General features: G+C 41.1%; 1 protein-coding gene across 4 annotated transcripts in view; it reads right to left on the bottom strand.

Moving 5' to 3' along the window:
- The window catches only part of dscama (Down syndrome cell adhesion molecule a), a 106,707-nt gene that overhangs the window by 63,196 nt on the left and 17,962 nt on the right, over positions 1-25,549 (bottom strand). For all 4 annotated transcript variants that reach the window (XM_044222782.1, XM_044222781.1, XM_044222779.1 and 1 more), the window contains exons 2-3: positions 16,119-16,436; positions 15,823-15,972 (exon numbers count right to left, since the gene is read on the bottom strand). In XM_044222782.1, the coding sequence (XP_044078717.1) occupies positions 15,823-15,972; positions 16,119-16,436 (468 nt within the window). The remainder of the gene's footprint in view (positions 1-15,822; positions 15,973-16,118; positions 16,437-25,549) is intronic.

The raw sequence follows: 25,549 nt of genomic DNA, 5'->3' as shown, positions 1-25,549 counted from the left end.
TAATCGGTCGTCAAAATAGTTTTAGTAATTAATCAACTAATCATTGCAGCTCTAATTTCAATAATCTATCTGAATCGTGCTATAACTGCGTGCAGGACAACTTGATTATTACAGATTTTGCCCCATAAACTTGGCATTTTTGTTTAGATGAGGCCAATTAACCTTTTAACTCTTTCCGATGGAGTGATGACTTTCCTGGCCTGTTGTGAAGACAAGAGGAGGATGATAGTAAGTACCCTCTGACCTTATGACAGGAGCCCACAGAGAAACAGACTGCCAGAGACAAACAGAGCCATGGGGTGGGTGTAATGAATATGCTGCCCCCTATGGTGGGGATGACCTTATAAACAACAACAAACTGTCACTTTGGCCAGGCCTGCTGGGAGCTGCCCTCTGTGCAAGGGCAAATGGCCTGGAATTCACTGGACAGGACTGCCAAAGCTCGCAGTAGAGACTGCTATTAGGTGTTATAACACAGGACAAGTTCATGGGCCGCCGGGGTTTGTGCACTCGTTTTAACAATCAGTCAGTGAGAAATGAAACATTTAAATTCATCCCTCAACCAGCTGATGAGACCAAATGAGCTCTGTGTTAGGTGTTGCACACATCAGTCATTTTCCCCTTTCACGACACAGAATATTACAAACCGAGGATGGCACATCACAAGTTATTTGTTGTATTTACCCAGGTAGATCATTAAAAGTCTCATCGATGTTGCTGTGGTAAATGCGCTCCTACTGTGGCGTGTAGCGCTAAGTGACTGCTTTTATTATACAAGACAAGCTACGCCTGCAATCGCTGTGATCTCAGCCAGGCGTTCTGAATCAAACAGCAGAGGAGAGACATCCTCGTGTTTCAAGGGGGACTTTCATGTCACCATGAAGGAGACAGGGAAGAGCGGCGGTGGAGGGTTAGAAGTCAGAGCGAGGCATATGGCATCTTGAATTTTGGGCAATGCGAAGTGACAGGTTAACTGAACATTTGGTGGGGGGTAGTGAGTGGTAGGGGTGCCAGGGAGAAAAGGGGTAAAGGAGAGGTGGGGAAGAAGAGGTCGAGGAGGTGTGTGGAGGTTCTGGTACGTGTGTGTGTGTTTTGGGTGGGAGGGGTAGGTGGGTAAGTTTGCTAAACACTCCCATCTGTTCATATCCCGAGGCGCTACTAGGGCAGTTAGCTACTGTCTTATGCAGATGAGGTGTTGCTGTGCCGGCTCCTTCCATTTACAGCAGATAAATAATGATATAAATATATAAATATATTTGAATAATAGGAATGGCAGGATGGGGAAACAAGGAGCAGCAGGGTCAAGCTGTTTCCTAGGGAGCGTTTGCGTTTTACCATCCGATGATCACAACTCTCTCAGGATGTGTGAGTGCCGTAACTATGTCCTCATTAGGGTTTGCCTTCCTCTGGGCCCCTGCGATGTCCCAGGAGAGAGATCTGCTTAACAGGGGTCCTCTTTGCACACTGACATGCATTATACGAACTACGATGATATGGTGGAAGGCTAAGCAATACTGATAATGTCATTGTGTACTTTTGTACTGTGATTTTTTCAGTTAATATCAGTGTTGAAAATACAAGCATATGGTACCTTAAGACAGGCAATTTCCAAGATGTTAATATACAACATATAAAAACCTGTTTTGTTTCTTAAGAGTGATACACTGTAACTCAGGGGTGTCTTAATGTATTGTAATAAACCTGTAACCACTTAATAAAACCATTTTTATTCTAAACGCCGGGTACCTGGTAGGTCTTTCTGAGGGAAACAAACATCTGTGATGTACAGATGCATTTTAGGTATCTGTTAACAATGGCTTCTGGCTTCTTTAGAATGAACAGACTTCGACACTCAGCCTGAACAATGATAGACAACGTGACGAAAAGACTAACTCTAACTTCAGCCACAGAGCATTTGCAGGAAAGAAAATAAAAAGTGCCGAATACCAATTTAGAAAATGGAGCTTGCTTCATAGACCCTCAGTTCATTAGACAAGTAAAAGAGAGCAAATGTAATATATTTATTTGTATGAACATACTGTGTGGTAGCTTGCAATTTATTTGTTTATTTTATTGGATCCCCATTAGCATCTGTCATAGCAGTTCTTCCTGGTGTCCACACTGTCCTGGAACGATTTCTTAACATGTCCATAGTCCCATCAACACTGATTCCAACCTATACTATGGACTTTTCAGATTGAGAGGGGTTTTAAGGGGTAATTGAGTCAGATTCTTACACCACCCACGTCCCTGTTCTTAGATACATCATGTCATGCGTGTGCTCCCACTAAATGATCGCATATTCAAATGAGGATAAGGAGCTTTTGATGGAATAAGGGGGATAGGAGGAGAGAAAAAAATGGTTGAAGAAGTGGAGGAAGGAAAGCAAAGCCTGGACTGATTTGAATCTGGTAAACTGTCAGAGAGAGGGATTACCCCACCAAATCCCTGGCGAAAATAGAGGCCCAAGTTATTTACTAGCCTTACAACCAGCTGCAAACCATCTGTACTTAATTGTAAGACACAAACTTTATGAAGATCAACTGGGGATTTGGCCACAAAGCCTCTTACGCCACTGAATTGGTGACCCTGCTTCGAGGGAGAGTGTGGGAGGGTGCTCGAGACATGTCACATGTGCTTTGGAGGACATGGACTCCACCTCTCTCTCTCTAGTATCTACGGGGGCCCTGTCCTGCTTAATACATAGACAAAACTTGCATATTACAGTAAAGTAAAGGGGGTATTAAGACGTGCTTTATAAAGCATACATGCATACAGCTCTACATAGACAAGAACCTATACAAGACAGACACATTAACTTAGACACAGATATGCACATGACCGGCCATAGCCGGCATCAAAACATTTAATTGGCTTGAACCTGAGTGCCTTTTAGCATGAGGCCAGTCATTAGATCCCAACTGGGTGTGTAAGTGGCCTAGTAACCTACACTTAGCCATGGAAATCAGCATCAGGAAGACAATACCAACAGTGACCATAAGATATATAGGCCCAGTACAAAACCTGCATGTGGCATTGTTTAATGTAGGTCGCTGTGCATTATGTTGTTCTTGGCAGCCATCTGACGACAGGAGATAAGAGGTCCTGTCCAAGCCACTGAATGGCAGGTAGCCAGCTTAATCCTATTTAACAAGATCCGGGCTGAATCTGGGCTAGGGCGTGTTGGAGTGGTCACACAAGGAGCCCGTCGGCGTCAGGCTGTGGCTTGTGGAAGGTGTGGTCCCGAAGATTGTGCATCTTACAAACAATGTACACCACACTTCTCTGCCCGTGCTCATCCCTGATCAGTGAAATAAATGCAGATTAAGTGCTTGTGAACAATTGAATCAAACTGAAGTCTAAATTTTATGCAAATGGATTTTTTTTTTGTTATTTCGTTGCTGAAGAAGATCGGGATAAAGGAGAAAATGCTTTCCTCCACAAGTGCATCACTTCTAAGAAACTCACAGACGGGTCACCCAAGAACAAATATTGTTGGATAAGCTGCTGGCTGCTTTAACTCATTTTATTTTCTTCCACTGTGCTAATTCCTCTCATCTCCATATGTTAAGGGGTGGACAGGGAGGGGGGAGTGCGTGTGTATGGGCGTGGGGGGTGGGGGTGTTGTCAGGGATTAGGTCATTCTGTCTGGACATATGCCTTGTGTAATCACAAGGGCTGGTCATTGTGCATCTATATATATATATATATATATATATATATATACGTCAGTATAATAGACACATAAGCACTAAACGCTGATGTATCATAAATTCAGAATTATTTTTATGTATGAGTATGAGTTCAAGATATAAGATCTAAACCCGAATTCATGAACTGTCAACCTAAAAACACATTCAGTCCAGTGAGTTCAGTGAAGGACCAGTAGTTTTCTCCTCTGCTTGGTCACATCATCACATCATAACTTGTAATAAACCTTTGCCCCACGCACCCCTGCACCTTCTGCCCTTTTCCACCTCTCTTCATTAGCAGGTATAATCCCTAATGGCCCATCTGCCAGACGCCAAAGCCACAAAACACAGAGCAAACAAAGCTGGAAGAAACTGGCCATTATTGGGCCTCTTTGAATGGGCCGACTGATCACTTACATGAATGGTGTGTTTGCTCAGGCCCTACACAGGCACACTATGGCACTGCTATTTTCACACAGATAAGGAATTAGGAAGGAGGAACTATTTGAGCTCCAGGAGAATGATGGAGCTGATGAGCAGTGCACCTGCCTCTGGAGAGGATAGGTGTGTGTGTGTGTGTGTGTGTGTGTGTGTGCGGAGGGGAGGGCTTACTGAGTCTCTCACCTCCAGCTGGAAATACAGGCTTGATACTGTATCAAGAAATAAATTGTAGGCAGCTTTGGCTTGGTGAATTGGATCACAACTGTTTCAATTTATGTAATGTTGTCCTTAAACAAACAGCCACTGAAACTACACTGATACAACCCAGGCATTCAGCATCACTTTGTCCTTTTACTATACAATATCTGAAGGGCCTCCACCACATTAATAATGCATCATTCACTAAATGTTCTCCTTCCAAGCTAAAAAAAAAATGCCTTTGTTAGGAATCAAAAAAGTATTGTGCTATGTTTTTCTGATCAGCTCGTCTTTTCAATGTGAACTGAGAACCAGCACTGCTCTGGCAACACAGACACAAAATGGCTGCCTTGGACTGAAATAGGCAGTAAGCCGGAGCAGCAGCAGCAGCAGCAGCAGCAGCCTAGACAGAGCAAACCTTTTACCAGTCTCCCTCTTTCCTCACTCTTATTGAGAGAAGATTAACAAATCGCCAGTAAACCACAACTTGATTGCTCCCCCCCCCCCTCCAAGAGTCCCACAGTATCACCGTCCCACCAAGACATTTGGGGGTTGCGATGTGACCCCCCGGGCTGCTCAACCAGGATTATATTGTGGAAATGTAATCCTGGTATGAGGACTAAAGGGATCAAGACACTAGAAGACACAATGTAATCAGGAAGAACGTCTACACCAGAATCAGACCACAAGATAAATCCAAAGTGAGGTTTATCCACAATGTCAATTTAGAACATATGTTGGTACACATTAATTGATGCATAACACACTTACTGAATGTTGGTCGCTCACACATGCTGAAGACAACACACACACAGTTTTAAAATGTATAATTACATTTAAACACTTAATAGATTATTTTCTCAGTCCCGTCCATTTATTAATTTCTTTATTAACAAAAGGAAGAACGTCAGAATTGATTTCTTTAATATATCTCATGGTTGCGTGAATATATGGAGGTGTCGAAGGAAATTTCATCTCACAATGTATTTGATACTGAGACACAGTATATGCTTACAATAAATTTACAATAAAGTGTAGGAGGGTGCCAAAATTAGTAATCAAGTCTGATGAAGTGAGGAAAATGTGTGTGTGTTTGTGTGTGTCTTTCCCTGGGTGTCTAAATGGCTGCACAACGTCACATGATCTGGTCTCCATTTTGGAGTGCCGTGCATGCGTGCAGGTACAGCAGCTTGGCAGACACACCTGGGACACACAAAGATAAACACACACAGCTGTAAACTACACATTTAACTATAAACCAGCACCTCACTAACACTGAGTGCACAGAGGTGACAGCTTAAAAAATCAAGCTAAAGTGAAAAACTGGCTAACATACAGTGAGCTTAATAGCTGCTGAGAGAGAGGAGCTTATCTTCCCACCACAGCTAATATGAGCTTCTCAATTAGATGAAAGGCTCTCTCCCTTTCTCTAATTTTTTGTTCAATTTCTCCAGGCAATTTATTTGGGGGGGGGGGGAGTGGAACCCGAGTAAACCGTATTGGCCAAACGCACGACGACTCATAGCAAGCGCCAGCCAATCAGGCTGAGTTGACAGCGTCAACTCAGGCCCTCAGCAACAACATGACTATTAACTGTATGCAAGAGAAAAATCTGCTTGGGGTTCATCTCTGCAAACCACATCACAACATCAAATTAAATTGTCTCTATATATGAATATAATAGTTTTATTTGATTTTAGTTGCATTTAATATTTTTTCTGCACTCTTATTGTGAGTAATTGTGGTACAATGCAATGTAAAAACAAAACCTGTAATAGTAATACTATTTTTCGACGGCTGCAGAAAGAGCAGTAGCACCAGTAGCAGAACATGCTAATTAAACATGTTTCCTTCGCTTTCTGGAGGCAGTCAGAGATATTTTTAGACAGTTCACTCTGTATTCTGCACTATGGATTAACTCGGATTATGCAAAGGACCCTTCATGCGTTCACTTATCAGTTTAATGTCTTTGTCCTCTGAATTATTTTTACACAGACTCCCTCTGTATTGTATCTCTCTCTATAGTTGCAGAGTGGAACTAAAGGATTATGCAAGCATTTCCAAAAAATTTGGTTTCCTCACCTTAGACAAAATAATGTAAAGAGTTGGTTGGCAAGACCAATAGAAAATGTTTTTTCAGTACTATGAGTTTGCATGTAGAATGAAATTCTTTCAAGCCATTCAGTTCAAACATATAAATATATCTTAAACGAAATACTGCAGAATTATTTAAAATCTTGCATTTTAAAAACAGGAAAGTCTTGGTTATTATCACAATAATTATCGTACAATAAATATAAATGTAACTGTTTTCTATTTTATTAAACAAAAAAGAACGATTTAATACATTCCTAAAATACTAGCATTATTTTTTGGTTTACTGTAAATGTAAATAAATCAGATGAATAAAATAAAACAGAAATGATGCAGCTTTTGAATTTCTTTTTGGCCTTAATTATTTAACAGATTTGCTTTTCATATGTTTTCTAAAACATTTATATACTATTGTCAAAAGTATTAACACTTTTAGTTAGATAGTTAATTTAAAAATCTTTTACTATTGCCTATCTAATTATATTTAATCTTTCAATTGCCCATAACTAAATGAAGGTAATGAACATAAAACATCCATTTTTTTCTTTGTGTGTTCAATCAGTTTAGTTAATAAATTAATACTATAATGGTGAAAAAATGTTAGAAAACAAAAAAATCTCTCTTCTACTTGATTCTTAATCATCCTTTCTCACCATCTGCTCCTCCACTCGGCTTTCAGAGTCAAGGTTACATATCACAGCTTGAAAAAATACTGCCGCAGGAGTGTAGCGATACATGACAGGGCACCTGGGCGAAGATGGGGGGGTGTACTCTGCATGCAGCATGCATTGCTTGGGGATATCACTTCCCTAGCTGCCTGAGACGTCCATCTATCAAGTTGATTTCCCATGTCTCTCCCTCGTCTTGGAAACACCTTTCCACAGGTCACCTTTATACTGGAACTGGCTCCCCACTGAATTAATTCACTTCATTATTCGTAGTTTTAGCATCGTGGAGCAGGGGGAGGAATCTTTATTGTTATTATCTTCTGACTCACTTGTGGGACAGCTAAGGTTGGTAAATTGCTCTTTACGTCTGTGAAAATGTTGCTTTTTTCCCCATCCTACTTGCAGGTGATTCAGTGGAGAGAAAATCTGATTTAACTGTATGTTTCCTTCTTTACAGGAAATAAACTAAATCAATATGATAATTGCACAAGCCACATATGAGGCCTGCTGAGGTTTTGCACAAAAACAATTGAAATGTTAAAATTTCCGTGTCAACAAAGGGGGACACCGGCGTGCACTCGTGGAAACAATCACACATCAGTCAGGGCGATGTGGTGATGTCCAATGACATTTCATTTCTTGCCTGTCCATTGTTATAAGAATCATCATGAGGATGTGAAACTGAGGGCCTGCACGCCATGAGTCTGCATTAAAGCTCAAGTCATGATTTTTTCCCCCTCTTTCTTTCGCTCACTTCCTTGCCGTAAAATGCAGTACAGACAGGGATAGAAAGGGGGGGGGGATACAGAGCGGGAGGGAGGCTGTGAATAGGCAGAGTGAGTGGCATGCATGGACAGCCCCTCTGTCTCTCAAAGACACTGCAGCAGCTGCATGCACGCGATAAGAGCAACCATTCACAGCCAACTCCCCCTTTTCCTCCTCCTACACACCAACACACACACCAATACACTTTTCTCCTCTCCCTCTCTGTCTCTCTACCACACACACACACACACACACACACACACACACAGACGTTGCTCTGCACATCAGCCTCTCTGCAGGTTCCTACACAGATGCTGTGATTTCAAGCAGCCTTTGTCGCCAGTCAAAGGTCTTCCCTGCAAATCATTTTGATTTTTTCTAAATTTTCTCTGACGTCAAAGTACAGTAGGGTGGAACGTGGACGAGATGGAGAGGTGTGGGGGGGAATCGCCTTTGTTTTTTAATCGCTGACAGAGAGCAATCACATAGCGCTCAGCAGGCTGCAACGCAGGCGTTTCCACAGCGCTGTGCCTGCCGCTCATCTAGCTGTCCGCCACATCCACCGCTGAGTCTGATTTCTGATTTTCACAATCTGGCATCCTCTGATGATCTTACATACAAAAGAGAATCGGTTAAATAACTTAATGACATAATGACAGCAGGATGTTTAAATTACAAACACACACAACCTGCCCCAGCCCAGCCCTCTCAGCAGTTTAATATCCATCTTTCAAGCTTGTGCTTACAGCTGGAACCTCAGCTCCTTATCATACATGGACCCTCACAGCAAATCTTTTTTGGTCCAATATGTGACATGTGAATATATTTAACCACCAGTGACATCCATGCCAATCCCTTTGATCCACTGATAACATCCAGCCCCAAATCCATCCAGTCCACAGAATGTCTAAGTGCCAATTAATTGGTGGCTCCTTCCATGATTAGCTCATGTTGCGCTTATAGCTAATCTGCATCTTGGCAGGGAGCCACGCATGACCTGGCTTCCATCCAGGTCTGGGAGCCGCGGAAGCAGCAGCCATGAGCAAGCCCGGCACAGCGCAGGGCAGCCTGGAGAAGATGTGCCAAACTGCAGCGGCACAAAGGAGACCTCACTGTTTATCAAAGATTAAGCAGTGTTTAGTATCTCTCCCCCCCGACCCTCCTCCTCCTGCCAAATATACGCATGCATGTGCGCACACACACACACACACACACACACACACACACACACACACACACACACACACACAAACCACCTCCAGCTCACACTCTAATTGTTCCCAGCCCCGAGAGTTTAATAAAGAACAAATTGCGGTTATTGGTGAGCAAACAGCACAGTATGGAGGTGGGAGTGTGATCATTGCAGCACCAGTGCAGTAAAGAGAGAGAAAGGGCATCAGCCAATTTAATTAATATCTCTGTCAGTCTCAGGCTAAGACTGGAGCAGCAGGCTGTGTGGAGAGAGCTGTAGTGAGCACACAGCGCATAATCTAATGCTGGTGTTTTACAGTGCTACTGGACACATGAGACATATTTGTAACATATTGATAAGCATTTTATTATAACTGCAAACCAATATATACATTGATGTTTTCTACCTGTAATGATTTAATGGAGAATTCATAATGCTTCACTGCAATATAAGGTCTGACACAATCGGTAATTGATAGCACACCAATCAGACATTTCTGAAATGTCTACAGCTGTTTGGATGCCAATCCATGGGGGCATGAAGCAAAATAAACATTTGTTATGCTCTGCTTCCAGAAAGCCACTCATGTTTTCGGGACAGTTACAATTATTACATAATTTCCTCACTCAAGTTCACACATTTACACTAACTAGTAATAACACAATCTTACAAAATACAGTATCTTATTTTTTTAATATTCTTTTTTACTCTGACGTATACATGTTCTTGATTTTATGTCCTTTTGCAAAGCACTTTGTAGCTTATTTTTGGAAAGTATATATAGATCAACTTATTTTTACATTTTCATTATACATTTTTAGTACAACAGTTTCATTCTATCAAGCCTTATGAAGGTTATTAAACAAATTCAAATCCATAAACCATTATTGCAGCTGCCCAGGTTCTATTGAAAATAATTAATATTAAACATTTGTGACAGTCAGTCCTTACATAATGGTTCAAAGAGAGAAGGCTAATATTAATCAGTTATTTTTGACTCTGTAAGTAATAATCAATCAGTCTATCTATCTATGCACTGATTGTTGCATATCACATTTTTAAGTAACATCATATTTTCATGGGACTCAGTGGATTTATGTTTCTGTTTTTTTTTTTTTTTTTTTACCATTATAGCTTATCATGCTGCCTGCACGCTGCCCAGCCCAAGTGTATCTAGCCGTCATGTTCCCATAATGCTTTGTGGCAGCTGCAGCCAGATTCATGCACACAGGTATTGATTTTCTTCCCAGTTTTTTTTTTCCTTCAGTGCAACCCTTTATTTATCTCGCTAAGCCCCTGCCACTGGGTGTGAGGAGAGAACCAGCTCGCAGCTTTTGAAAGAACAGTGAATTCAACACGAGAGACGCTTCCCACCTAACCTGGATTTATTTTCATTTATCTGTTATTTATCTGCCACCACTGCTCTGCTGCAGAGTATAATCCTACTCTGTGTTGGTATGCATGTGTGTGTGTGTGTGTGTTTGTGCTGTCCGTCCATCCGTCCATACAAACATTCTCCACAGGCCACCTGACCCATTTTTCTGTGTGAATAACAATACTCCAGCCAATCATAGGCAGACAGAATGGCGAATGCTGGAAAAAGACTCTACATCCAGCCTGTCACACGTCAGAGTCCCAACCCTGCCTGTCGACAGAGCGAGGCAAGGATGGAGAGAGAGGAAAGGAGAGAGAGAGAGAGTTAGTTATCCCGTCTCTTCTCTCCCCCTCCTTCTCCCTCTACATCTCCAACACACAGGGACCAGTAAAACCATTACCCACCCACCCCAGCCCCCAGCTCAAGGTTGTACTGCGCCAATGGCTGCGCTTCCTACATAGCCTTCTAAGAAAAGGGCAGCGAGCGTTCTGCAAGGCTGCTACCGACAAAAGACATTTATTATACCACGCTACCTGTAGTCTACAATACATATAGCAAATGATTACCTCCCATTCTGTCTATTCTAGACAAACGTTTCCAGTAGGGCAGCAGTGATACAGCAAAGTCACTATCCCTCTTAAAATACACCTAAGCTTTGATTCAGATGCATGTTAATGAAGCCTGTATGTAAACTAATAACATTTTTAACAGTGTGGCCAAACACACCTGCCTCAGGACATCTCAGGTGTGACTGAGTGTATCCCTAGTGACAAGGATGAGTTGAAAACACACAGGTCAGCTTAGTTTTGCTTATATCAACTGATATTAACTGTGCGGCCCTAAACGCACAGACATTTGCATGGCTCCATACCAGCCCGGCTTAGTAGCTGCCTTGAAATGGAGGAGGAGGAATGGAGGAGAATCAGCGGGCTCTGTGGAAACACATGATAACGTCCAGCAGCCTTTTGATAGTAACTCTTGATATTTACTTCAAAGGCCCATTATACACAGCCAATTAAACCGACATAGTGTGGCTGGCTCGTCTCCCTCTCGGCAATGGCTGCGGGGATCTGGCTGCAGAAATAACTCCAACACGCATCCCAAATGTCAACAAACATGAAAGAAACTGTGAAATGCACAAGATGGCTCAGCAAATGGCCAGACAGAAAGTGTTAGAGCAAACTGCAATATCTTTAAACAACTGTCTCTACATGCTACCAAACCCATCAGCACTGAGCGACGGATAATACAAGATATTAACTGGGTAACCTATAATCATAGGTCGTAATAGTTCATATATGTGTGTATGAGATAGTGGTCGAAACAGTGCAAAGTGGAAGCATGAGCAAAAAAAGAAAAGATTGAAATGGAGGAGAGATGAGGGAGGGCTGAGCAGAGCAAAGAGAAGCTGTGTGATGGCCGACGGCCCTTGTGCTTAGCTCGTGTGCTGAATGAAAAGAAGCCCCTGTGAGGGTGTGTGTGTGTTTTTGTATGTGTGTGAGTCTCTGCAGTAGTGCTGGGGGGTCGGCCCCCTCTCGGCCCTACTGGTGCTGAATGCAGAGCAGGCAGCATCAGGCCAAGGCAAATGACTACAAGGCCTCCTCAGTGACTGCAGCACAGGCTGCACCTGGGGAATGGCCCTGCACAGCAACACCGCCGCAGCCAGCCACAGTCCATCACAACGCATCCCATAAAGCAACCCTACAGGAAGTACACACATTTCCACCAGGCAGGGTCCATTCCTAAAGTACAGGGTTTCAGATCGTTTAAAATCTCTTCCTGGTGAGCTGTATTAATGCTAATCACTCAAAATGTAATCACCACCTGGGCCTTCTCTTTTTTATTAGCAGACAGTGCTACAAGCTATAGCATTTTAAAGGCAAGCCAGCCATTAGTAATTTAGGACAATCACCAGACAACAAGGCCATTCACCCACACACACATACATACACACACACATACTTCCTCTGCTGCATTCCACCATTACCAACACCAGCCATTTCAAAACAGCTCTGGCGTATGACACACATACTAGATACACAGTTTCTCAGCACCATCTCAACATAAATCCAGTGTTACGAATGTACACAATTCTGTGCTATTCTTATAGATCTTCTACCCTATATGATCAAGATGCACAAAATGTAGTAAAGTAAATTACCACAAAACACAAATACATCTTTCATGTGAAATTAATTCATGGCCTTTGTTGTTCTTCATGACCCAAAACAAGAAGGGAAAAAACAGTGCTGTTTCTAAAGCAAGATCTTTATAATTTACATTCCGTTTCCTGACATCCAGGTTTACTCATTGTTTATCTGACAGGTTTGATTTTCCAATAAGCAATCCCCTGTTCATCAGCCTGCTGTGAGTTTGCCACAACCACACGAGTACACCATAATGGTAAACCAATCTGAGCTTTTAACTGCATTACCACAGATGATGAAAATAAACAAAAATAAATCAAACAAGATGTCCACTGATATGAGCTAAAGATAGCTATCTCACACATTTTCAAAATACTATGTCAATTTCATACTGTTGAAATGAATGGAAAACAATCTCTGCTTCTCTCATTTAATGTTCCTCACTGACCTCTTAAATGATCTTCTTTTGGGCCCTGACCTCTGATTACTGTTTGGCATCTTGACTAGGTTTAACTTTGCCATTTGTATCCCTCCTGATGATGGGCCTTCTTTAAGAGCCTTATTATAAAGTGACAGATTTCCCTCTATTGTGGCCATAAATCGTAGTAAACCAGTAAACCCATCATGATCAGACTTGGCTCTGATTAGCTCCCCTATCTAAACAATAACAGTGACAATTTTAAAGTCATTTCATTGGACAAAGTGATTCATAAGTCCAAGAATCAGTTTAGCTGTACGGTCACAGCTAATGAGAGTTTAGCCTAATCCTTGCTTCCACACATTTGGTTAAGTTGCTGCACAGAACAGAATACAAAACAATATCCATATTTATTAACAAGTGATTTAGTTTAGTACTGTATTTTTTAAGTGGGTGGAAATGAGAAAAATGTGTCCAGTTCGGTGAAATAATTAAACTTGTCAAAAAGTTTCTTGTTGCAAATGCAAGTGAAAATTAAAATGTCGTGCCTCATTAGCAGATGTTATCGTTTTTTTCCTGGTAAAACAAGTTTACGAGTCAATAATGGAGCACGAACTGGATATTTTCTACAGCAGGTCTGTTAAAACCACAGACCACTATAAAACCACTATATCAGACAGCTATACTGCACTGTTTCTTTTTTTGGATGTCCTGACTGAATGCATTTTTCATCATAATTTTCCATTCTTTTCTAATGGACACCAGGGCTTTTTAAGTGGTGCTTTGTTAGTGTACCATGCAGCAACTCAAAAAGGTCTGCGTCCAGTGAGACTTACAGAGGGCCTGTCTGACGGGCGCTGCACATCGTGCTACACCTTCCAAATGAAAAGCCAGTTCAATTATTCATGTCAGAGACAGAAAAGCTGTATTTCACAAAGTTTTAAGTCCAAGTGTTGATATTATTTTTATTCATTAAAAATTAAAATGTCAAAGCTCGGTCTTCAAGATGAAGGGTTAAGACATCTTGCATGGAGCTGTCAGTTAGTGTGCATATAGACTCACAGACTTGGATACACACACACAAAGTGCACTTAAAATGTGTGTAGGCAGAGGATAAGGGGAATGGACGGTGCATCAGTAGGATGCGTGCACTGAGACGTGAATAAAGACCATTTGCTCATGGATTCATAGGCTTCCGTCATCCATTATTTAGCATGGAGAAGAGCAGTGGATTGGTGGCTGGATGATTTTCCTGACAGCGTTTACATGGCTGACGGCTACAGATGTGATGATTTTTACAGCTCGAGATAAACACTTTGTTTTGACAGTGCAGAAACTTTTTTTCTCTCAAAGATCCAGCATTTCAAAATATTCAGTTAAAACTTGCAGCCGTACTGTAAAACAATTTTACTATTCAGTGATAAGTTCAAACTTCAACATGTATTCGAAATGAGAAAGCCTACAGTATATATTCCATCAGCGACATAACCCTTGTATATACCCATATCTGAAAACATGCTTGAGGCAAATCCATTTATGGACAATTAAGAGATTGCTATAGATTTCAACATGGCCGATTTTGCCTCAGCGGACAAATGTGAAACGTCAACAAAAAAAAAAAAAAACAGTCGCTAGCCAGCATTTGCCCTCCATCCAAAAGCAAAATGACATTAGCTCTTGTCTATTGAGTTTGCTAAATGCCCCACATAAAGTGAATTTGCCCCCCAGGGCTGGGAAACAATCACGCAGGCGAGCGTTCCATTTAAGTGATTTGAATGATCGGAGTGCTGCAGTGCTTCCTATCAGCCAGAGAAATGGGTCAATACACTGAGACTAAGTGACATGGCTGGCAGCCTGCGCTCTCATGGAAGACCAGGCAGAGGAAGAGGAGCAGGACCTCACTGTCATTGGGTCAGACAGACGTGGATACACAGACACACACAGAATGGGCCTGGCTTGCTGGTACAAGGTAGGCCTTTGGGAAGGTTCATGTCAGAAGGTTCGAACAGCTAACTCAGACCACACACACCTTTGCTGTCGCAACACCCATCACATTACAAACACAACTTGTAATTGCCATTTGGAAGGGATAAACTACATTTAGGTGTTACTGATAGCACTTTTAGGGAACAATGTTATAACATTCATAACATTCAACTTTTATACCACAGTATGATCATGATCAACAAAATTTGGAACCTCTCTCTCACTCCAGCAGTACTGTTAATGCTATAGCATTTCTCAAAAACAAGACCGTTTCCCATAAGCCGAGGAAGATGTATCGTCTCTTTTTCTACGACTGCTCGACGTGTTTTCTGTTTTTTACACCAACTTTTTATTTATTCGGCACATGCTCTGCTGCGACGTCACTGTCTGTCATATCAATACATCTAAATCTATTCCATTGTAATCATGGCAAGAAATCTGAATCTAGCAGCCCATTTAGTACCATAAAGAAATCTCCCGTTGTGCTGTAAAACCATTCAGCAGATCTCCAACCACATCTGACCTGATGGCTCCCAATGATTTGTTCTCATTTGTTGGTAGTAAGTATACCAGTATCTAAATGAATGTGGTAAAAATGTATAAATTCTAAAAAGTATCAAATCATATTAATCTTCCAGACATTCCAGTGTTTATTAGTGTAATCTCTCAGAACAATCGATGGGACATCAATTAGAATCTCACAAGAACAACTCAGCAAAGAGGCGAACAAGATCTTCATCAGCAACTAATACTGTTTCAAACTACTACTATATATGTTCACTTGGACTTTTAACTTCCAGACATTAATCGGTAGTTAATGTAGTAAAGAAAGATGCCAGGACTTACTTTCAGCGTTGATTGACATTGTGTCTTTCTCCCAGGACACAACAGTGATGTAGGCCTCCACTGAGGCAGGGATAATGCACTTGAAGACCGCCACATTGCCTCTCATGGCTTTCTGGTCCTCCACCCGGACAGTGTAGGGCTCTCGTAGGACTAGGAGGAGGGACAGAGAGGTGTGTTGTGTTTAAGATGGAAAACTGCTAATACTGAGCTAAGACAAGCTTCTCCACACAATGGACCATGATTGTTTGGGTTGCAACAAAGCACCAGTGTAGACATTCATGAGCACAGAAACTGACCGGCCTTAATGTGAACATCTTGGCTCCTGATTCTCCCTGAGGGGTTCTCCGCTGTGCAATAGTAGGTGTTGTCGTGGATGAGTTTGCTGAAGCTGGAAGGGGGGATGTGGAAGATCTGTAGGGTGCCATTGGGGTGCACATGGCGGATCCCTGGCACATCATAGATCTCCTCGCCGGTGGCCAGGTACCAGCGCAGTGAGACAGGGGGCACGCCTGCGGCGGGACAGGGCACCGATGTCCCTGTGGTGCTGGCAAACACTACCTCTTGCACAGATGCATTGACAAAATATAAGCTGGAACGTAGATCTTCACAGAAAACTACAGGGAGAGAAATGAGATTACAAACAGAAATGTTAGACAAGCAGTTAGAATTGTTTTAACTTCCAATCTAAACTTGAACTTTGTATGGCAGAAGTCTTTAAATATTCAAATTGACAAAATGCACCGCTATTGTTAAACCCCACCACATAACAGAGTAACTATTATATTTGACAGAATTGTGCAATCCTGCATCTCTGTTTATTTTTTATTTAGGCCGAGTGTGTTTTTCCTCGGTTGACCATTGTGTTTGTGCTCACTGCAGTGGAGGGAGGTTGCAGGAGTGTGTCTGTTGTTGTCTATGAAGACACATTGCAGCAAAGCTGTGGGAGAGCGCCAGACCTGTCTACACAACATGCATGTCTGTAGCCACACCCTAAAACATGCACATCTGTGCATATGACATAGAACACGAAAGCTGAAATGATTATTAACAGAAAAATAAGCGGCAACTATTTTAATAATCAATCAATTAATCGTTTTTCAAGCAAAAATTGGGGAAAAAATGCTTCTCTAGTTCCAACTTCTCATGTGAAAGGATTTACTGCTTTTCTCCATGTCATACCATTGTAAACTGAATATTTTTGGATTTTGGACTGTTGGTCGAACAAAACAAGACATTTGACACCTTGCGCTCTGGGAAGTTGTGATGGACATTTTATAGCTATTTTTGGACTGTTCATGAGCTAAACGGTTAATCAAAAAAATAATCAACAGCATAATCAGCCCTACAGTACGTACACACACACACACACACACACACACACACACACACACACACACACACACACACAATCCTTTTCTGCACCAACCAAAGAGCTCTAAGGGCAAACACAACCCAACAGAGATCTCGGAAAGTTCATGTTGTCGGTGCCTTCAGGGGTAATTTTCCAACAACAGAGGCATTTCTTGGTAAACATATTTATGAAAAACTCATTATTATTCAAGCTTAAGTAATCATCCTTAGCACAAATAGTACATGTATAGTAGAAGTGGCTTTGTCATATTGCGTTAGCGAGAATGTTCACAAGATCATATTGATGTTTTCAAGGTTTTATTTGTCTTCTATTTTTCACTGATTTTGTGTTTACCCTCACACAGCCAAACACCCATACATTCTCTCTTGACAAACTCATTTGCATCGATGCTTTCATCAGAATTAAAAGCTGTCATAGCTTCTGTTGCCTCCAAAAGGTTTAATCTTAGATCTAAATAAGTAATCTATCATTGTAACAATTATATTGTTGCGGTGGTGTCAAACACTCACTGAGAATCAGTTTCCATAATTATAATTTGGATATTGGCAACAAAATAGCCCTAAAAGCTGATATGCAGTCAATTTGTCATGTTCATCTACACAGTGTGCAGCAGAGGATGTCTCCAAGTCATCTTAACTAATGAAGCAAGTCAATGTAATGTGATGCACTTCCCCTCTAGTAAGTTACTGTGCTGGATAAAAACTGACAATGCAACTCTTTGCTGTAATGGACAACCCTCACTGTTGGCATGAAGCCAGGATATGTATACTGGCTGAAACCCAAGGAGGGTGGAGGACTTGTTTAATACATCCACTGCCTTTTTAATATTTTTCCTGTTTTTTAAGTTGTGGAGAAAATAAACATGTATCATATTGTCAGATAACTGCAGAGTCCCGTTTGTAGCACGTTTCTAGAAATCAGCAGTTTCAAATCATTTCTGCACCATTGTTGTCACTTATTGTAGTCAATATCTGTATCTGCCTTCTGCACTTCGAGAGGAGATAGCAAGAACCTTCAAACTGCATCCCTCCTCACTGCACACATGACTGATGCTATTGATGCTTCCTTTTCAAGTAATTAACTGAATCTATCATTTTTTATCATAATTTTTTATTTTTAATGAATAGCTTTATTAATCATTATCCCAATAGGTGCCAGTACAACAACATTGTATATTCTAATCCATGGCAAAACAGGTAACCTTAGAGCCGTCATTGTAAAACAACCCTGGCATTGGAAAAGGGTCATTAATGTACTACTCTGTCTGTGCAAAATATCGATATTAATACAATAACCAACCTGTGTTACTTTCATAGTTTTTTCCATCAGTCCAATCCCCTATAATAACAACTTCAACTTAATTGCTAAGATCTGAGGATGCAGCAACATTACCTGACCTGAGACCAGCTGCAAAAAAACAAACAAAAAAAAAACCATGCAAATGAACAAAAACACAATCCAGTGAAGAAAACACCTAACACCTTCACCTATTTGACAATGCAGCATAACAACATGAGCTGCAAATAGAGACAACATAAATGCTGCAAGTTGCACAGAGCGAGACTGAGCTGAGTTACAAAACAAACTGCTGAACACGCTCCAGCATGCAAGTTCACGGTTTAGGGCTCAGGTCATTGCTAACTCCATGTCTTAGAGTGATACAGGCCATGTTAGCCAGCACACTGTAAGTATACAGTCAGTGCCAGTTTATTATGTACACCTAACTAAAACTAATGCAGTCTAATACAACAGTCCTGCAATTAATCCTCCCTTCATGGTTTTAATGTTCAGTTCTTGTTGAAACTGTTTCAGAGGAGCTGATTCAAGTGTTGGATCACTTGGAGACTGCAGTTTGTGGTGCTGTTGAATTGTATAGAATTATACTGACAGGTGTTTATATTATTCTGTCCACCTCTTTTATGTTAATGAGGGCAGGCTAAATGTATTCTACGTATTAGACTACAATAGTTTTAGCAAGGTGAACCTAATAAACTAGAAACCGAGTCTATATATAGCTGCTGTATTATGGTTGTATTTTCTGTTTGTTTTTAGTTTATTTTCTATATTTCTATATTTCTATATTGTTATGGTGATTGTCATCTAATTGGTGACTGCATTTCTCAGTTTGCTAATGTTGTCTTTCTTTGCAGCGTTTTTTTTTTTTCTAAATGCTTGTTATTGAAGATGTTTCCTTCATTTGCTTGTGTTTTGTTTTATTTTTTGTGTTTCCTGAAGTCACCTCTCAGGGCGACCATACTAACTGGCCCCAGTGTGAAGCTGTAGCTACTGTAGCACTGTCATCATTAAACAGAGATATATTAGTTGGTCTGCAAAATCTTGTGCTTTAAAAGATTAGATCTGATTGAATTCTGTCGTTATAAGGCTATACAAGGATAATGGCAGATAGTTGATGTTTGAAGCCTGGGGAAATACTGCAAATTATGGGTGGCCGAGCTGAACAACTTCACCTTAGTGTGCCTGCAGTATGTGTCATGGATAAACAAAGTAAGGACAGTAGATGTATGTTTTTTATTGAAATCAGTCACATCTGCAGGGCAAACCAAATAAAAAATGCAAATTTGCACTGTGATTCCACAGTGAACAAACAATGATATTGGTAAAAAAAAGATGTGCAGTATGGACCTTTGAAGCTAATCTTAACAGAGGTATTCTGTGAACAGCCACCGTCAGTCACCTACTGCAAATATTTCAGGCATCTGTACTGTATCTCTACAGTCTCTGCTCTCTCTAATGTGGGCTCTCCCCTCCTGTCGCCAGCCTGCCTGCCTGTGCGACAGCTGCCAATCCCCCCTCCCTGGAGACCAAACATTTTAGCGCTTCATAAATTCCTAATGAGCGCGCTCAAATCACCGGCCACTTCCACCCACCGGTCGTTCAACCTGTTACGACAAACAAACACCATGGCGTACACATGTTTCCACACATCTCTAGCTGCACTCACTTCACACATGCAGCACTCTGAGGGCCTGGCATGGAGGTGTTGAAAGGCGAACGGTTGTAGTTGTCGACAGCTACAAGACTGTAGTTTCTTATCCAAGAAATGGTAAGAAAAGGCGGAGGTGCCATGACACTCGACAGTTCTGGGGGATTTTTTTATTGATTGCTAGTTCGTCCATGTTGAAACCTGAACATTAATTACCTCAAAACACTGATTGTTTGGGAGTCAAACATCGAGGTGTCATTTTACCAATAAATGAGCAACCTGACAACAGTGAAGAACAAAAGTCTGCAAGTGTGTGTGTGTGTGTATGTATGTGCATGTGTGAGGTGTACTGTGACAGTCTATCCTGTTTTGTAGTTGACACGCTGATAAATAACCTTCAGCTTGTATTGTTGCCATCATATGACTCTACTCAAATTTTTCTTGCATCTGTAAAATACTTCGACAGCTGTATAATTACTAACTAGGCTACTCTGACACCAATCAATCATCAGTTTGGAAGGTTCATTAAAAATTTGTTGCGAAGACCAAGCATGGGTCCATACTGAGCATTAACCTTTATAAACATAGATTCGTTATTACTTTTATCTCTATTAAATGGTACATTTGAAGAAAAGGGCTTAGATAAAGCTGCATTAATGCAGTCCATATACAAAAACGCAGCGTGAGAAAAGGCCAAAAATGATAGGGTATATGCAAAAAAACCCAAACATTTTAAATGGCTCACTGCCAATAATGATACATAAAGAACTTACCAAGGGTTAATTTACAGCCATGTAATCACACAGAGTAACAGCTTGTCAGTGGTTTTCTCGAGTAGGAAAATCTGCCATCAAGATGATCATAAAATCTCAGCATCTGTTATGAATAACAGGGAGCTACTGTGACTGTTTGACTGATCAGTGGATGACTATTTCACCATAATTTAGTTAATTTGGCTCCAAAACAGACATATTGGCTGTCATCTGCATCAATTTGTAATGATGAGCTCCTAAATACCAGAGTCCTTATTGGAAACACACACACAAACACACACACACACACACACACACACACAGGAGGATATTATTGTTACACTGTTTGACATCTTGTAGTTTCAGGTAATTCACAATACACTGCATCACTGGAATACGCAGTAGCTGATTTTGATTTATTTTGAGAAGGGGACAGCAGTGCACAATTTGAACCTCCACTGTCAGAAACTGTATAATCTATAGGATCTTCTTAGTTCATACCAGTTTAATGCAAATATATGGAATAGTTAGTGCCAAAAACTATGGATGCTAAAAAAACCAAACAAATAAGCATTAGTGTGTTTTGTTTTTTACATGTTTTAGACACAGACTGTAATTTTTTCTTAATTAAGTACAAGTGTGTCACAGTGAAACTTTGGGTCGGCATACTTTAATCAGTTGTGTACCTGTAAGCATTGTCGTATTTCATATTACTGCAGTGTTATATTGTATTTCTGAACATCAGAAGACCCTGTAGTGGTGTTCATCTTACAACATCATTATCAGATTTGTTCCACAAACAGGTATTTTATTTTAGTTTAAAGTCACAAAAAATGCAGTGAAAAACCTGTATGAATAGTCTGTAAAATGAATCAGATAATAAAGCATGATTTGTATTTGAGCGGCTGCCCTCAAAAAAAGAAAAGGAAGTCTTAACCAAGTCTAAATTTATGCTGCAGGTTGTATATATAATGGGAGGACGACCAGCTGAATGTAAGGTTAGTCTGAAGTTTCTATGACAAAACATGAGAAGCTATTGACAGAAAACGGGCCATTATAGCTCATTTGGCCATGTTGCAGGATGTTTACATAATAAAAAGAAGGTTATACGTGCAATGGGAGGAGGTCCAAATGAAAATAAAGTTTGTATGAGGTGTTGATGAAAAATAATAAGAAAACTTAAAAGGCTCTCTTGGCCTTCTTGCATGCACTTTTCTAACTAACTTCACCACATCAGTGTTTTTGTCTACTGTCAAGTGTCATCAAGATGCCAGGCTTCAATATCAGGTCATGAGGTAAAAATAACAGCCGTGCAACATCAGTCAGTGGGGGGAGAAAAACAAATATTACTGGAAAAATGTGGATGCTGTTCGTATTTGTACAGAATGCATTATATGTTCATATCAGAATAATGTATTCATGTTCTTTTACACCGCTAATACAGTATTTTGTATGAGTAAAAGCCACATTTTACTGTAATCATCCATCAGGAACATCTATTTAGGCAGCGTGATGGGTGCTGCAGTAGCTGACACTCTCTAAATGAGGACAAACAGCCATCATGCAGCCTCTGGTCTGAGTGTGTTTGAAAGGTGACTGAGCGAGGAAGGGAGGCTGCCTCATAACTGCTTTTGTCTCAATCCGCTTTCCACCACCTCATAAAAAATTGAGACCGTCACCACCACCACCTCCACCTCTACCAGCCATTTCTGGGTGGGTGATTCCTAAAGATGAGAAAGCCTGATGGGCGCAAAACCCTGCCAGATCCCAATAGTTTAGATAGATACAGTGGGAGTGCATTTATTTTTCAGTGCAGTGCCAAGGAAAACAGTGAGGGCAGGGGTTGCGTGGGGAGGCGGGAAAGCTGGAAAGCACTCTGACAGTGACACGCAGGCTGCTATTAACAGAGAGAGACTGAAAGAGAATGAAAAGGGAGAAGGATAGAAGAGATGCCATGACAGAGGTCAAACGCATGCTCCATCTCATTTGTATCCCACAACCTCCTTCAAATGTATACTTTTCCCTTATTCCTTTTCTCTTCATTCTCATACGCCGTGTCTCCTTTTCCAATCTCTGCTTTGTCTGTTTGTATTCCTGTCTAACCTTCATCTCTCCTTTACACTCCTCTGACCCTGTCTCTCACATTCGGACTTGCTCCACACAAAGATGCAGGTACAAAAAACAATGCAAGTGAAGGGAGAGCGCCGGAGAGGAAGTCTGCGTATCACACTGCACCCAGCTGCCCACCGACTGACTGCTGATCTTTATTTATCATCCACTGGACCTTCACGAGTCCCTGCAACTGAAAAGCAGTGCAGCCTAAAATCAAAGTGCTGTAGGAAATGTTTGGGAAACATCACACACACTCTGCTGTGTCCTGGTTAAAGATTAAACCGGACTGTTGTGTCACAGGGTTTCATAAAATAAAAAAAATCCTCCTTTATCACACGTTACCCTACTTGCACCACTCGTCCAATAATGCATTCAAATCAGTTTAATGGTAGACACTCCTTGCAGTAAATTTCCTTTGACTCTTCACTGAGAATCATCTAACAGAGCAGAAATTACATAAACATAATTTGTATTTTGGGGGATAATATTTGAATATTCAGTTGTAAATTAATAGCCCAAGACAAACCAGCGCAATTTATCATAATGCTTGCTTGCAAGCAAAGGAGTAAGTATGTGGGTGGTTGTTGGCTTTCATCAAATGTGTTTGAACCGTTAAATAATAATCTCATTAACGGCTGTCATAAAATACTAAGATGTAACACATACAAATGCGCATCTCAGAGATATGTAACACATTGTTTTTACAGAGGAAAGAGGCACACTTTTGAGAATCTATTGATAATACGGGGAACACTGGAGTAAGATCAAAACAAGAGCAGGCTGAATCTTGAAACGGGAGATGAAAGATTTATGTGGACCCTATCGATAGTCGGTCAGCCATCAGCCTGGTTGGCAGATTAAGGCTGCAGTCTGCAACGCTTTGGTCCACATGTCAAAGGATTTCTGTCTCTGTTGATAGTGCTGGTTTTCTGAATCTTATTTTAAAATGAATTATCTTCTTTAGATGTTGCAACTACTTTGAATAGACCTTTGAATAGACCTATGATTGGGCTGTGCATTTCCTCCGTTTTATTTAAAGTTCCTTTTTCCGTCCACATTGCACACTGAAGAGATTTTGGATAAAACTAAAATGTTGCATTCGTATTACTTTTGTATTTAATTCCTCAAATGTACATCTGTACAAAATAATTAAAGCCATTCTATCTTCTTGATATTGCTTTGACATCACACACACATATCATTACAATATCATGCTGAACACCAGTGTACTCCCATGTCTATCACGCCCACACACACAGACATGCTCTCGCTAACGGTCACCATATGCCCTCTGTGCCAGAGCCTGTCTTAATCGACATCAGTTTTCCATAAGCCAAAAGCACAAAAAGGAAAAAGTGATATTGTTCAATTATGAATCCCACACATGTATAATAGATGCAGTCTCTTTTTTTTTCTGTGTTTCCTGTTTTAGCAAAGCTCAGAGGAGGGGCAGGAAGGGGGGCCCTGTTGGGTCAGTGAGGTGGGTCCTTTCTTCTTGCTGTGTGAAATAATGCTTGGCACAGTCCCAGATGTCAGCACCTATTGGTGGCAGGCCCTGCTGAAACCTCTAATCGTGGATTGCAGGTGACTCCTAATGCAGTCCTCCCATAGTGGAGCCTCTGAGCTCAAGGGCACCAGACACGCTTCGGTCAAGGAGAGTGCACACGGGCATGTCAGAGGGATGTCTGTGTGTGTGTGTGTGTGTGTGTGTGTGTGTGTGTGTGTGTGTGTGTGTGTGTGTGTGTGTGTGTGTGAAGGGGGGGAGCCCACAAACATAGAGACGCATGGGCTTGGTTGACAGGTGGGGAGTAAATACAGCCAGTAATGTTGCTGGTTTAGTCTGCTACCATTATATCTACACAGACTTCTTATTTGTAGATATGTTTCAAATGTGTTGAAATTAAACATCAAGACACTGGTTAGGAAGGAAGTATCCCCCAGTTTGAAAAAGCACCAGTTGCAAAGCACCAATATTCCTATTCCAAAAGAATAAACAAACACTATGATTTATTTTCCCTGTAATGTGTGTTCAGTAAGACCCGAGAACCTCCACTCTGACAGTGCCCATCAGTGGTTGCCTCCAAATCACCCAGGCAATTTATTTAAGTAAATGTCTGATCAATACAGGTCCCACTAACACACAACATAAATAGGCCTATGCATTAGCCTGTGCATTAGCCCACTGATGTGTCAGGGGCTTTTTGCTTGGCCTGTGTTTACCTCAACCAAACACCATTAATCAACTTTAGATGGATGTGGTCCGGAGCCTCTTGTTTTCTTGTTGAAATGACAAAAAACTCATTGATGCTTCACATTATTTCAAAATGTTCTGGTTGACTGCTTGGCTTTCTGCAACAGCAGCCTGATATTCACCCTTTCTCCTTTTTTTTTTTATCACATTGAATTTGCTATTAGCCACAACATGTCTGCCCTGCCCAAAGCTGCTAATGTATTTAAACATTACAGTCCAATTGGCTCTCAGCCACAGTGTGGCCCTCAACGGGTCAGAGATCTCTGTGGTGCTTCAATGGGCACCGGGGCATCAAG

The sequence above is a fragment of the Siniperca chuatsi genome, linkage group LG14 (genome assembly GCF_020085105.1).
Source record: "Siniperca chuatsi isolate FFG_IHB_CAS linkage group LG14, ASM2008510v1, whole genome shotgun sequence".
Classification (NCBI taxonomy): domain Eukaryota; kingdom Metazoa; phylum Chordata; class Actinopteri; order Centrarchiformes; family Sinipercidae; genus Siniperca; species Siniperca chuatsi.
Note: the sequence above shows the minus strand (reverse complement) of the source record. Positions and strands in the feature narration are given on the sequence as shown.